This window comes from Cricetulus griseus, chromosome 2, assembly GCF_003668045.3.
Source record: "Cricetulus griseus strain 17A/GY chromosome 2, alternate assembly CriGri-PICRH-1.0, whole genome shotgun sequence".
In the NCBI taxonomy this organism is placed as follows: domain Eukaryota; kingdom Metazoa; phylum Chordata; class Mammalia; order Rodentia; family Cricetidae; genus Cricetulus; species Cricetulus griseus.
The window spans coordinates 132,930,448-132,945,108 of record NC_048595.1 but is presented as its reverse complement, the minus strand read 5'-3'; the positions used below and the strand labels follow the sequence as shown (position 1 = coordinate 132,945,108).

At 38.5% G+C, this 14,661-nt stretch overlaps 1 protein-coding gene across 4 annotated transcripts in view; it reads left to right on the top strand.

Moving 5' to 3' along the window:
- The window catches only part of Wwp1 (WW domain containing E3 ubiquitin protein ligase 1), a 140,544-nt gene that overhangs the window by 52,334 nt on the left and 73,549 nt on the right, over positions 1-14,661 (top strand). For all 4 annotated transcript variants that reach the window (XM_035439975.1, XM_027403574.2, XM_027403571.2 and 1 more), the window contains exons 9-11: positions 5,978-6,305; positions 12,797-12,892; positions 13,765-13,939. In XM_035439975.1, the coding sequence (XP_035295866.1) occupies positions 5,978-6,305; positions 12,797-12,892; positions 13,765-13,939 (599 nt within the window). The remainder of the gene's footprint in view (positions 1-5,977; positions 6,306-12,796; positions 12,893-13,764; positions 13,940-14,661) is intronic.

Here is a 14,661-nt window from a genome sequence, read left to right as displayed (position 1 = left end):
TAGTGACTCTGAAATGATTTACCTGTAAGGAAATTGCATAAGCAATTGCAAAACCAACCAGTTTTTGTGTCATGGTTTCAAAAGTGGAAAACAGTGTGTGTGTGTGTGTGTGTGTGTGTGTGTGTGTGTGTGTGTGTGTGTGTCTTGCTCACACACATTTGTATGTGTTAAAATAACAAAAATACTCAAACACTGTGTGACTTACAAATTAAAAGATATTTTAATTCTAGTACTTGGGAGACAGAAGCAGGCTGTTTTGTAAGTTTAAGGCCAGCCTTATCTGTATAGTAAATTCCAGGCCAGTCAGTGCTATATAGTGATAATCTGTCAGTTGAGGCTGAGGGAGTTGCTAAGAGAGATATTTAGTTAACTGTTTTCTAGTCTGAAAGTTCACAATCATTCAGTTTCTTTGGAACTCTGGTGAGGACTTCATGTTGGATGTCCCCATGGCTGGAATATATGCAAAAGAGAAAGATGACCTGATAGGACAGAAAGTCAGAGAATGACTAGGAGTAAGACTAAATGTTTCCTAACAGCTCACTCTCTTAGGAACTGACTTGATATATGAGAACTACTTAAGTCCTTCTACAGGCAACAGTTCCAATAACCTAATTATTTCTCTCTCACACAAAGTTTATATATATATATATATATATATATATATATATTATATAAACCATAACAAAGTCATAACAAGTAGAATTCAAATACTCTAGTATTTCTACCTTTCTTTAAATCTTTATTTGAAATAATTGTAACCCCAAAGTGTTAGTGGCTGAAGACTCTTTGTTAAGGCAGATTGAGGGCAGGTATCATATGCCTAGAGACCTATCTACTTGGATGAAGACAACATAGGAGGATTTCTTGAGTTCAGAGCTTTAGGATCTGAACAACTTAGCTAGACACTGATGAAGATCTCATATGCCTTTCCTATTGTATTTAAAGTTTCTGGGTGACATCTTACATATGGTACATTTGATATAACCAGCAAACTGTTATGAATAGATTGTTAGTAACCAAAATATGTATTTTTTTTTTTTTGCAAAACCCATTGTAACTTAGTAATGAAGAAGAGGGACCATGAGTTAGAAACATGTATAATCAGAAAGTATGGAACAATATCACTTTTGTAAGAAGTATCAGATGGAAACACTGGATGGAAATGTATAATTTAAGTTTCATTTCTTGACATGTACTATTAGGTGGGTGTTAAGAACTGCATATTGCCATTGCAGTGCTGCAAAGTTTGACTACTCTAAAGTTCTTCTGCACTTTATTCACTCTTCTCCTTCCCCAAGAACCACTGATCTTTGTGTTGTCTCCAAAGTTCTGTCATTTCCAGAAGATCTTATGGCTAGAATTGTGGAGTATGCAACTATCCCATATTGACTATTTTCACTTAGGAATGTGTATACCTCAGGTTCTTCTGTGTCTATGGATTTTATTATTTTTCTTTATTGTGGTATCACCATTTCTTTTATCCAGTCACCTGTAGAAGCAGCCTGGCCTCTTGAGTTATAAGCAACTAGGAAGGTAGATTCCGTCCACATTTGTATACAGGTTTTTAGTGTGGTCATTCGCCTGGAATTCATTTTGGTTGAAAAATGAGATCAGTAGAATGTGTGATAGTTTGATAGAAAACTTCCCAGTCATTGCTGTACGTCTTCAACAAAGAATGAGAATTCCTGTTGTTCTTCATCCTTACCAGCATTTCTATTTAAGCAGAGTAGTATTTTCCAACCTTCTCACCCAAAGGTATTTTTTATCTATTCTTAGTCTTTTTATTTTTATAGATGGCTCTTAGTCTTTGTCATGATGGTGTATGCCATTATTCCCAAGTGCTCAGCAGGATTACAGTTTCCAGGCCTGCCTAGAGTAAAAAAAAAAGCAAACCAACAACAAAAACGTCAAACACCAGCTCAGTAATTTTTGTTTTGTCTTGTTTTCTTTCTAACAGACCTTGAATATGACCTTGATGCTGAACTTAAGGCTCTTCATTCTGCCAATATGTTGTATTTGTATTTATTAGCTCTAATTTCCAATTATTTATTATGTATGTTCTAAATAATCTCCTTTATATGTGAGTTTTACCCTTTTCGGTGTTTCTGATTTTTCCGGTCTTAATACATTGTCAAATATAATCAGCAATATTGAACTGGAATACTGATTATGATCATCCTTACTTTGTTCATTAGTATTTTGTTGAATACTTTTTTAGCTAGTATTGAAAATAATATTTCTTTTATCCTTTGCTCAGTTACTATGATACATTTTCTAACATAATTTACTAACATTGAATAATCTTTGGTTATGTATTGTGTCAGCCTGTGGTTTTGGGGATTTTTTAAGTAACTTTAACTTAAAAACAATCTTATTTTACCTACCAGTCCCAGTTCCCTATTCCTTTCATCCTCCCATTTCCCCCGCTAGCTCCCCATCCCAACCCCCATCCACTCCTCAAAGAGGGTGAGGCCTCCCATGGGGGATTATCAAAGTCCGACACATCATTTGGGTCAGAACCTAGGCCCTCCCCCATGTATCTGAGAGAGTATCCCTCCATAGATAATGGACTCTAAAAGTCCATTCCTGCACTAGGGATAAATACTGGTTTTACTGCCAGAGGCCCCACAGATTGCCCAGGTCCCCCAACTGACACCCATGTTCAGGGACCCTGGTTCAGTCTTATGCTGGTTCCCCAACTGTCAGACTGGGATCCATGAGCTCCTACTTGCTCAGGTCAGCTGTTTCTGTTGGTTTCCTTAGCATGTCTTGACCCCTTTGCTCATCACTCCTCCCTCTCTACAACTGGATCCCAGGAGTTCGGCTCAGTGCTATAGCTGTGAATCTCTGCTTTTGCTTCCATAAGCTACTGGATGGAGGCTCTAGGATGGCATTTAAGGTAGTCATCAGTCTCATTATGGGGAAAGGGCATTTAAGGTAGTCTCTCTACTGTTGCTTAGATTCTTAGTTGGGGTCATCCTTGTAGAGCTCTGGAGATTTCCCTAGTGCCAGATTTCACATTAAGCCCATAATGGCTCCCTCTGTTAAGGAATCTCTTTCCTTGCTCTCCTTCTCTATTCTTCCCCCAACTCAGACCTTCCTGATCCCTCATGTTCTCCTCCCCCATCTCCTCTCCTCTTTCTCCTACCCCCCCACCCCGCCCCCACCCCTGCCTGTGCTCCCAGTTTGCTCAGGAGATCTTGTCCCTTTCTCCTTCTCTGGGAGTCCATGTCTTCTTTGTTTCCTAGCTTCTCTGGGGTTATGGTTTGTAGGCTGGTTATATTTTTGCTCTGTGTCTAATATCCACTTATAAGTGAGTACATAAAAATGTTTTTATGTGTCTGGGCTCCCTCACTCAGGATGGTTTCTTCTAGTTCTATCCATTTACCTGTGAATTTCAAGCTTCTATTGCTGGTGGGAATGCAAATTTGTACAGCCACTTTGGAAATTAGTATTGTGGTTTCTCAGGAAAATGGCAATCAGTCTACCATAAGATCTAGCAATTTCACTCTTAGGCATATACCCAAAGGATGCACATTCACACACAAGGATATCTGATTAACTATGTTCATTGCAGCATTATTTGTAATAGCCAGAACCTGTAAGCAACCTAGATGCTCCTCAACTGAAGGATGTATAAAGAAAATGTGGTACATTTACATAATGGAGTACTACTCAGTGGAAACAAACAATGACAAAGATGATATGGGTTGATAAGTTCTTCTTTATTCCTAATAGAATATAACAATTTAAATAATGCAATAATTATCTATAAATCTTAAAAGAATTTTTCAAACCCTGTCTACCCATTGCCTTTCCATTTCAACTCTGATTGGTCATTTAAAGTGTCATTCATTTGCTTAATACATGTCAGACTCATTTCGATAAAGTTCTGTATGGTTCTGATTTTATTCAGATAATTTTGTTTTTCTTTACAAACATTATCATGTTTTTTTAATCTTCCTGATTATAAAGTCATCAAGTATATATTTAAAATACAGATTTCCAGACAGTTCTCTGTAAATTTCTCCTAAAAATATATGTGCCCCTTGTAGAAAGCAAAAGCTGAATGTCATTCACTCCAACCTTCTGTGTGGCTCACCAGGTAGCCAGTGTAGTATTTTCAGACTGAAGCCACTAATCTTGGCCTCTGCTGCCCTGCTAGCCAGTAGATGGGAATGGCAGATGCAAAACCCACTGAGTGGGATTCACAGTGGAGAATAGAAATTTGCTCAGTGCATTCCTGGGACTTGGCTGATGCTAGACAGTGCAGTTCATTTGGGTTTCCAGGGCCATTTGTGAATTCACTTGGAGGACAGGGCAACCATTTGGGGGTGGTGGGTATAGGTCCCATGCAGTACACCTCTGGTGATTCAGAAAACCCTGTAAACCACACTCGTGTCCTTGCTCCCTGTATAATCTTGGATAATTGCCTGTTCTCCCAAAGTCCTTAAGCTTGTCTGTCACTAATCCACCAGTGTCAGAGAAAATAAAATTTACCTTGTCTTGATCAATTTCCACCATATGGATGTTTCAGGGACATTCCAGTGGGGCTAGAATGTCTGAAAATAGACATTCATTGAAGCAGTACTGCAATATTTCCTCCAAGTTTCTAGGAGACAGGAAAATGCAGAGACTTGTTTCATCAAGTAGCAAGCTCACATGCTACCTTGTCAATATAAGTTCACTTCTGTAACATGACAGATGTATGGTAGGAAGTACAGAGAACTTTTCTGCATCCATCTGCCTTGCAGATCCCACAACTGTGTACACACAGCTGTGTGTCTTTGCCACACTTGGTACTAAGTACACTTTCCTCATTCTCTATTCCATTTTATATGTCTCTGTCTGTCCTTTGTTGTCCTTCAGTGTTTCCAGTGTGTTGATTCACCATCAAAAAGAGGCAAGCAAATGCTTATAGACTCTAATCCATCATCTTGAATTTTCCTCCTTGCAGGTTTGACTCAATTTTATGTGTACATATAGTTTAAATGGATCAGTTACACTTGAAATAAAATTAAAAAAAAAAAAAGGCTGAGTAAGTCTCAGCAGTGGCTTATTTCTTATATAAGTGTCGAATGGAAGCTGGGCTGGATGTTGTGCCTGTAATCCTAGCTACTCAGGTGGTTGAGGCAGGAAAATTTCAAGTTCAAGATCTACCTAGACAACTCAGAGAGACATGGCTATATTTAATCCCAGCACTTGGGAGGCAGAGGCAGGCAGATCTCTGAATTCGAGACCAGCCTGGTCTACAAGAGCTAGTTCCAGGACAGCCTCCAAAGCCACAGAGAAACTCTGTCTCGAAAAACAAAAAAACAAAGAACAAAAAAGTTAAAAATAAAAGTGTGGATTGTTGTTTTATACTTCTTTATGATACTATCTTAAGAATTAATTCAAGGGGCTGGAGAGATGGCTCAGAGGTTAAGAGCACCGAATGCTCTTCCAGAGGTGTTGAGTTCAATTCCCAGCAACTACATGGTGGCTCACAACCATCTGTTATGAGATCTGGTGCCCTCTTCTGGTGTGCAGATATACATGGAAGCAGAATGTTGTATGTATAATAAATAAAATCTAAAAAAAAAAAAGAATTAATTCAATCATGTATTTCTTATTGGATGAAAGTTTTTTGTTTAGTTTTGTTTTGAGACTAACTACCATTTACATATATGATAGGAGGTATAAAGTTGATAATTTGGAGGGAAAACATTTATTTTCTTAATGTTGCTGTGTGTTGCCTGAAGTTAAAGTTATTAATATATATACTTAAAATTTTATCATTTACCAACTTATTCTTAAAATTTCTATAATTTTTATTATTTACTCACTTTATTACTAAAAATTGATTCCAAAAACATCTTTTATTATTTTATGTTCTTCGGTATCTGGTACATTGTTCAGTTTGAGTAGGCATTGACAAAATGTAATAAATTGCCTAGGTAATTAGGTCATAGGTCATTTTGCTATTTTTCCCTTGTAGTTAATGGAGAATCATCTTCATCTGTCCTAGCTGATAATTCTTCCACCATGGGTACTCCACTACCATCTGAAGAAACCACCTCTACTTCCAATTGCACTAGCACCACCACCCAAGAGCCTCCTGTCCAAGAACCCCAGGCATCCTCAGAACACAGTGAATGTATTCCTTCTACCAGTGCCGAAGTGGGACCAGAAGCTCAGAGCCTCATAGACCCTGACTCTGATTCCAGAAACAATTCTGGTTTTGACAAAGTAAGGCAGCCAGAAGGGTTTTCAGAACCTCTGCGGCCACGGTCTAGAAATGCCAACACAGAATCTTTGCCCTCAGGGTATGTCAAGAAAATGCTTTTAATACTTGTTTTCTATTTAAGTAGAAATTTTATGATGTATGACTATTGAATATGTGTATGAAATGTTCCTTTTGTAAAACAAAACAACAAAACCACCTCTAGGGCTGAAGAGATGGCTCAACAGTTAAAAGTACATACTGTTCCTGCAGAGAGCTCAAGTTCAGTTCCCAATATCCATGTCAGGATGTTCACAATTCAGCTCCAGGACACTACACCTCTGACCTCTGTGGGTGCCTACACACATGTGCATACATGCCCCACATCCACACACTGACACACATATAATTAAAAATGATAAAATAAATCTTTTTAAAAATTAACTATAAATTGGAGCATTCATACTATTTATTCACTCCAGTGGAATGATTTTTTGGAGTTAAACACTTATCTTGTCAAAATAGGTTTTGTATGAAATGACATACAAACCTATGTGAATCTGCAAGACCTTTAGATTTCATTGTCACTTGAACACGACACACTTGTCATAACCCCAGTTCTGTAGCTCTCTGTGTGACCTTGCATTCTTGATAACAGCTAGCCACCATTTTCAATACTAGTGAATACTGGTGCCAGTCTCCAAAGGGCTCGATTATAAGCCTGGATTTTCCTAATCTTAGATTTTCCTAATGTCCTTTCAATTTCCCAATTTCCTTTAAGTATGATTATTTAACTCCCAATGGTTTTCTTTAAAGAATGATTCACCATACTCATTTAAACATTGCTTCCTCCTTACTTATTTTATCTTTTGGTACTGATGATACTCATGTTAATTATTCATTCATTTTCCTACCTTTAAGACACAGGTTTAGACTTGACTTAATACCATGTATGCCCAGAATAGTTTGAAAGTGCTGTGATAAAAATATGACACTTAGTTCCTTTTCTATTGCTATGAAAAGACACCATGACCAAGGCAACTTATAAAGAAAGCATTTAACTGGGGGCTTCCTTACAGTTTCAGATTAGTCTATGTCTATCATGGTGGGGAGCCTGGCAGTAGGCATGTATTGCCCTGGAGCAGTTGTTGAGAGTTCACATCTGATCCATGAGCAGAAAAAGAGTGAACCTGAGCTTGGTATGAACCTATGAAACCTTAAAGCCCATCCCCAGTGACCTCTTCTAACAAGGCTGTACCTTCTAATCCTTCCTAAACCGTCCACTGGAAACCACAATTTAAATATTTGAGCCGACAGGGGACATTTTCACTCATATCACCACATCGATGTTCAACACAGCCTTCAGTAATTAGAATGTTGACTCGTAGCCTTTGAAACTACCCTAGATGACTCTGGTTTTCCTTATTCATTTGATTGCTCATCACGGTACTGTGTTCAGACTTCTTTCCTATTTTTGAAACTTTTTTCTAAGTGCTGTTTACTGGTTCATTTGGTTTTAACATTGTGTAATTGTGGTTTCAGACTGGGATCTTCGTGTGCTTCCCTAGCAGATCTTATCATTTTAGCTTTTGTACCTTTATGTGTTTGTGCCTTTTGCACAGTCTTCTCATGTTTCTTGCAGACATTGTTCTCTACCCCTCGTTCAGAAATCTTTGCCATTTGTCTCCCATCTTTGGTAGTTTTACTCATTGTGTTGCCCTCTTCCCTCAGCCTCCCAAGCTAAGGATATAGTAGTACATCAGTAATGTGGCCCGTGCCTCTCCGGAGAGGGAAAGCAGCAGAGGTGCATGGCCTGTGTTAGGGGAGAGAGAGAGAGAAAGAGAGAGAGAGAGAGAGAGAGAGAGAGAGAGAGAGAGAGAGAGAAGTGCCAGGAGGTCTAAAAATCTATCACTGTATTCTCATTGGAATCCATCTTCTTTAAACTATTTTGTTTGCCACACAAGACAAGAAGAACTACCTTTGAATGATTTCTCTATAATTTTTTATATTCTATGCATCAGGGCAAACAGGTACAATGCTAAATAGTAAATAGTTTCAGATTTGTGGGCCAGTGGGCATAATTAAGACTATTATTTAGGTACTGACATAAAAAGAGATAAGATACCTACACTGCTTCAACCGTTTTGCCTGGGGTAGAACACTGCATATTGTGGGTAAATTGAATATCAGTTCCCTTCTTTGCCCTTTTCAGATGACATTCTGAGGTCAGAGAGCTCCTGACCCATAGGGGAGCCTGGCCAATTTTACTAACTGCCCAGGGCATCCTAAGTCCTAGTGTTATCTTTTTCCCTCTCTGTCAGCGGGTCCCAGGGGAAGCAACTTGCTGAGCTGCCATTTTAGAGGTAAGATTCTACCAGTGGGACCTGAGAGTTGCTCACAGTGACCTCTGCAGCTGGTGACCAGAGAGGGTGTTCAGCCGTGATAAAGAAGGTACTTAGGGTAGGGTAAGGTAATGAAGGATGCTTTAGCTTTGTCTACCTGACTCACAGTGTTAGTTGAATAGAGTTATACTCATTTATCCTATAGAAGTGGTGAATTGCTAGGTGGGCAAGATGGCATGGTGGGTAAAGGCATGAATACATGCATGTATAACCACATACACAAATAAATGTACAAAGTAAATCAAAAGTTTTTTTTTTGGGGGGGGGGAGATATGGTTCAGTGATTATGAGCACTTGTGTTCTTCCAGAGGACCCAAGTTCAGTTTTCAGTGCCCACATCAGGCTACTAACAACCACCTCTAACTCCATCTTCAGGTTATTAACATATTGTTCTGGTCCCTTTGGGTACCTCCACACAGGTGTACATATATGCACACAGACACAAACACATACATTTACATAAATCATAGTAAAGCCTTTTTAAAAAAGAATGGTAGGGTGGGGCTGAGCAGACTCAATAAACTCTTTCATTTCCTGGAGGGTTCCCTTTTGCTCCACATTATTATTCTTACTACTACTACCAGTCATCTCTTCAAATACATCCTTACCATGGTGCTTAAATATAGTATTATTTGAGGGCAAGAAAAGATCCAGAACTTAGTTTTAATATCTCTGGAGAAGTAATACAAATACTAGCATGCTTGCCAAACTTCCCAGATCATTGCATAAGTCAACCACTTATCTACATAAAATGATCCAAAGTTAAGGCAATGGAGAGTAAAATGTATTTTACAGAAGCTCTTAAAGTGGTGTTCTCAAGCTAGCTATAAATCATAAGTACTTTAAAATTTGGCAGTTTAAAACTACAAACATGCTATCTTGAGATGTCTGATGATCAGAGATCGGAAAATGGCCTATCAGCGTCCTTCTCCTTAGAGTCCTTCTGAACTTACATTGAAGCCCCAGTGGGGGCTGACTCATAAATGTGCTTGACTTAGCACCCCAACACTACTGAACTCAGGGCTGCTGGTGAGTAAGATCCATGTGCACACAGGCTCTTATAGAAGGCTCAGCAGATAGTGTCACCATGACATATTGTGCTGTAGATGACATTATAAAGAGTAAGACTGAGTCACGTCAGTTTACGGTTTTGTTTTCTGGCACAAGCTTGCTAATCCCATCTTCTTGGAAGGCTAAGGCAGGGAGATTGGAAGTTATGATGTACATGGGCAACATAGATTCTGTCTCAAAATATAAAATTTTAAAGGGGTTGGAGATATACATAGTTCAATGACAGAGCACTTGTGTTGCTAGGCCCTAGATTAAATCCCTATACTAAAGAATGAAAAGAGAAAGAAAAGTTAAAGAAGAAAATCTCTAGTCTTCCTCCCTGGAGCTAGGTCTGCTGCTCTGTGGAGGGACTTCTTTTCTGGCAATACCAGGTGCATTGAAAAAGTCAGGTGAATGAGAACTTTATGAGACTAATGAATGAAGAAACTTACCTAGTTTCAAACATGCTTCCTGTCTTTCTCAGAAAATTCCTAGCATACTCAGAACTAGAATTTTACCTTGCTACCCAGGAAATTTGAAGTGACTTCTAGTCAAGATACCCCGCCCCTGTCTACCACAAAGACTGTAAATACCTGTTGTTTTCTAACAAAGCTACAATGAGGTATATCATATCACTTTCAATTAATACTGTAACCATAAGCCCTGTTTTAGAACCTTACTCATTAAATATCTGAGGGAAACCTTGTAATGTAAAATGGGGACAAAACAGTCAATGTAGAAAATGCTACTTGAGGGCTCAACAGATGGCTCTGTGGGTGAAGATACCTGCCACCAAACCTGGCAACATGCAATCCCTGGGACCCACATGGAAAGAGGTAACCCCCACAAGTTCTGTTCTGACTTCCATATGCACCTAGTGGCTTACACACACGCACGCACACACGCACACACGCACGCGCGCTGTTGATATAATAAACTTTAAAAGTTAATTAAAAAAGAAAGTGCTTGAAGAAAAGAGGCTATTTTAATATTGTCAGAGGGTAAGAAAAGGTGTCACATGCATAGCCAGGTATTGTGTAAAATGAATGCTTAAAGAATTTAAGTATTGCATGCATGTATTGTATATATGCAAGCAAAACACTCATGTACATACAGCAAAAATAAATCTTAAAAAAAAATCTCTGGATGTACTTGAGATTTCTTTTGGTAGTGACAGGAGGACACACAATAGAATAAAATGTTTACAGTGACTAATTTAAAATAGGCCTCTTTTCACTTCCTATCAAGAGTTTGGGCAACTCTTTTTTCTTAAGGTTTTTCTGAAACTTTGTAACTGATCATCTAATGTTTCAACTTGGCTTGTATGTTACATAATTAACTTTTTGTTCCATTAGCTGGCAAGTTTCTTTACCTTTATCAACTAAAGCTTCTACTGTTTTTCTGGGGGCCTTAAATTCTTTAAGCATTCAATTTACACAAATATGATACTCCCCAGAAGGGAGTGCCATAGCTCCTGAAACTGGAGTTAACAAATGCTCCTGAGTCAGCTTGTGGGCGCTGATATCAAAAGCCAGTCCTGAACCAGTGCCTTTAACTGCTGAGCCATCTCTCCACTCCCCAGAGATTTTGTTAAAGGGCAAAACAAATCAGGTTTTATAATAATGAGAATGTCAACAGACTTGACAGAATAGACAGAAGTTGGAAACAAATTTACCATAAGTGCTGGGAATGGTACCTTGGAAACCCCTCCCTGTTCCACGTTAAAATTTTCACTGACTTGCTCTTAAGCAAATATTAAACAGGTAATTTTGCCACTGAGTTTATGTATGCATCAGCCCTGACATGTCCAGAAGATAGTATTTCACAGCACTCATCCCTCTATGTGCCCTCTTCCATAATGTTCCCTGAGCCTTAACAAGACCGGGGCAGGGGGATTTGATAGAGATGTCCTTCTGCAGCTGAGAAGTCACTTAGCACTTCTTAGCACTTTGAATTGTTATAAGGCTTTGTGTAACTACTACCCTCTACATTAAGAAGCTTCTCTGACCACAGTTTAGAATAGTACAAGTTTATTTATGTAAATATAAGTATTTAGTAGACAGACAACACGATACTATCACAAACAGCATCAGTGGGTTCTTCCCTAGGGCCTATGAATGTCCTACCCACTGGTTTTGACCAGCTTACAATACCAGACATGAGTTCCCTTCAATAGAACAAGCCTCAAATCCAATCAAGAGCATAGCTGATTTACTTCATAAATGGTCTAACCACTGTCTGACTAGTGGGCCCATTTTATCTGGCAGGTCAGTATTAGCATGAAGGGTTCAGTGCTGGGTACGACTGTTAATGTCTTTTCTCCTTCTGCAACCTGCATGACAGTTTCCAGCACCATGAAAACTAGCCGTTAGCATGATGTTTTTATTTTAAAGTTTTTCCCCCTCCTGTCTATAATATTGAGAAAATAGCAGAGAAGAAGAAATGAGAAACCAAGAGAAGAAAAATCAAAGTGTGGAAAATAGATTGAGAAGATTTCAGGAAAAGATAAGTTTGTAATGTTCATTCAAAGGACTACCAAAATAAGGAGTGGAATAGATGTGTACAGTAACCTGTGTGCACAGTCCCCTGTGTGCACAGAGATAGCAGAGTTGTCAGGGACAGTACCACCACGTGTTTAAGGTGCTTCTGCTAAAAACCTTTTAGATGTACAATTTTAAAACCAAAGACAAAATGGATATTACTCATTGGCATTTAGTGCTGAGATTCTTTTTTTCTTATTTTTCTTTTCTGCTAAAATGGAAGAGTGTAAATTGGTAAATTTAAAATTTTTAAGTATTCTATGCTCTATTTCTTTACTACAGTTATTTAGTTTCCAGTTGTTACAAAGAAACAATAATTAAGAGATTAAAATACCTTTATAGCTCAGTAGTGGGTGGTTCATGTCTTTAATCCCAGCACTTAGAAGCCAGAGGCAGTCAGATCTCTGAGTTCAAGGTCAGACAGGGCTACCCAGAGAAACCTCTTGGGAAAAAAACAAAAACAAATAAAGTGTGTGTACGTGTATGTGTTTATATGTTATGAATGTGTGGGCTTTGTGAAATAGAGCATGTTTGTAATGTTCTTGATTCTAGAACATTTTCAGATTTTGCTTTTTACTTCTATTTTTATACTTTTATTATAGATGGGAACAGAGAAAAGATCCTCATGGTAGAACCTATTATGTGGATCATAATACTCGAACTACCACATGGGAGAGACCACAGCCTTTGCCTCCAGGGTAATACATTGTCCTTATCTATCTTTAGCTATGTTTTTATTGTGTGTAACTTTTAAATTTATTTGATATAATATTCATAAATAAGAATTTAAAGATAGTCGCTATAATTTTTTGACAATGACTTTAGTGAAATAGACTTTATGCTATGGTTCTCAATGGATGGATTAAATGAATGACATGTAGATCCTATTTACGTAAAATGAGCCTTAAACCAGGTGCTGGTGGCACACGCCTTTAATCCCAACACTCGGGAGGTAGAGGCAGGCGGATCTCTGTGAGTTTGAGACCAGTCTGGTCTCCAGAGTGAGTTCCAGGCAGCCTCCAAAGCCACAGAAAAACCCTGTCTGGAAAAACAAAAAACAAACAAACAAAAAATAAAAACAATAAAATGAGCCTTCAGATGTGCTATGTTGGAACACCATATTTACATTTTCCAGTGATAAGTTCTCAATACCATAGGACCAAGTACTGAGTTCTTTCCTTCTGGTTGATAAGAGATACAGAACAGGGCCTGTGCGGTTCTGGAGTTTCAAGAGTAGCATGGCAGGATGACACACAAGGCATACTTGGGGACTGGCCACTCATTGGTTGGGCTATCCTATGAGGCCTCTAAGGGACTCTGGGAAATGAAATTGAAAAGGTGGATAAGTTCCTTCTGACAAAGTGCCTGAAAACTGTTTCTCAAGAAGAAGCGAGGAGAAAGTCTGTCTGTGATAGAATAGGAATTTAGCAAAGATAAATGCCTGGAGGAGGCGTGTGTATGGTGTCCCCTACACATCCCTAGCAATGCCAATAGATAAAGTAAAAATATGTATGTTTTAATTTAACAGGAAATGACTCATTGCTTCATTTTTATTGCTTATTTGTGGTAGATGGGAAAGAAGAGTTGATGATCGTGGAAGAGTTTATTATGTGGATCATAACACCAGAACAACCACATGGCAGCGGCCTACCATGGAATCTGTTCGAAATTTTGAACAGTGGCAATCTCAGCGGAATCAATTGCAGGGAGCTATGCAACAATTCAACCAACGATACCTCTATTCGGTAATTAGCAATTTACAAGGTGTTAGAGGTGTTAATGTTACTTTTCCCTTACTTTGGTGGCTTTCTAAAATATGTAGAGTACATTCAATAGTTTGTTTGCTTCATTTTATTTTTGGCTAATCTTTAATATTACTTCTGGTTTGTCTAAATAAATAAGCATTCTTGAAATTTTTCTGTCTTTGGAATATTTTAGATTTTAGATTAGGATGTTCATCCTGTATATAGTACATTTGTTTTGTTCTGTGTAGGACTTCGTGTGCATTAAAGTTTGTAAACAGGACAAAATTAGGTATTGGGTATGTATCAAAATACTTTCTACTAAGTAGCACAGTCCTCTTAAATGGATGCAAATTAAGCTACTTCAATAGAATACCAGGGCTGGAACAAGAAAGAATCATTCTCTGGCTTACAGTGCCATCAAGCAGCTGAGTTCTGCCTTTTAGAGTATCATCTATTTCAGTGCATCTTGCCTGCTCTATTATCATGCCTCTTGCCTACACTAGCTATTGTTATGCACTTTATCTGCACCGTCTGTTGTCATGCAGCTTACCTACACCATCTATTGTCACCAACTGAACCAGCACCATCTCCTCATGCATTTTACTAGTACCATCTTTTACCATGCAGATTTCCTTTACCATCTATTGTCATGCACATTACCTTCACCATCTCTACCGGCTGTTGCCATGCATCTTTCCTGCACCCTCTATTGCCATGCATTT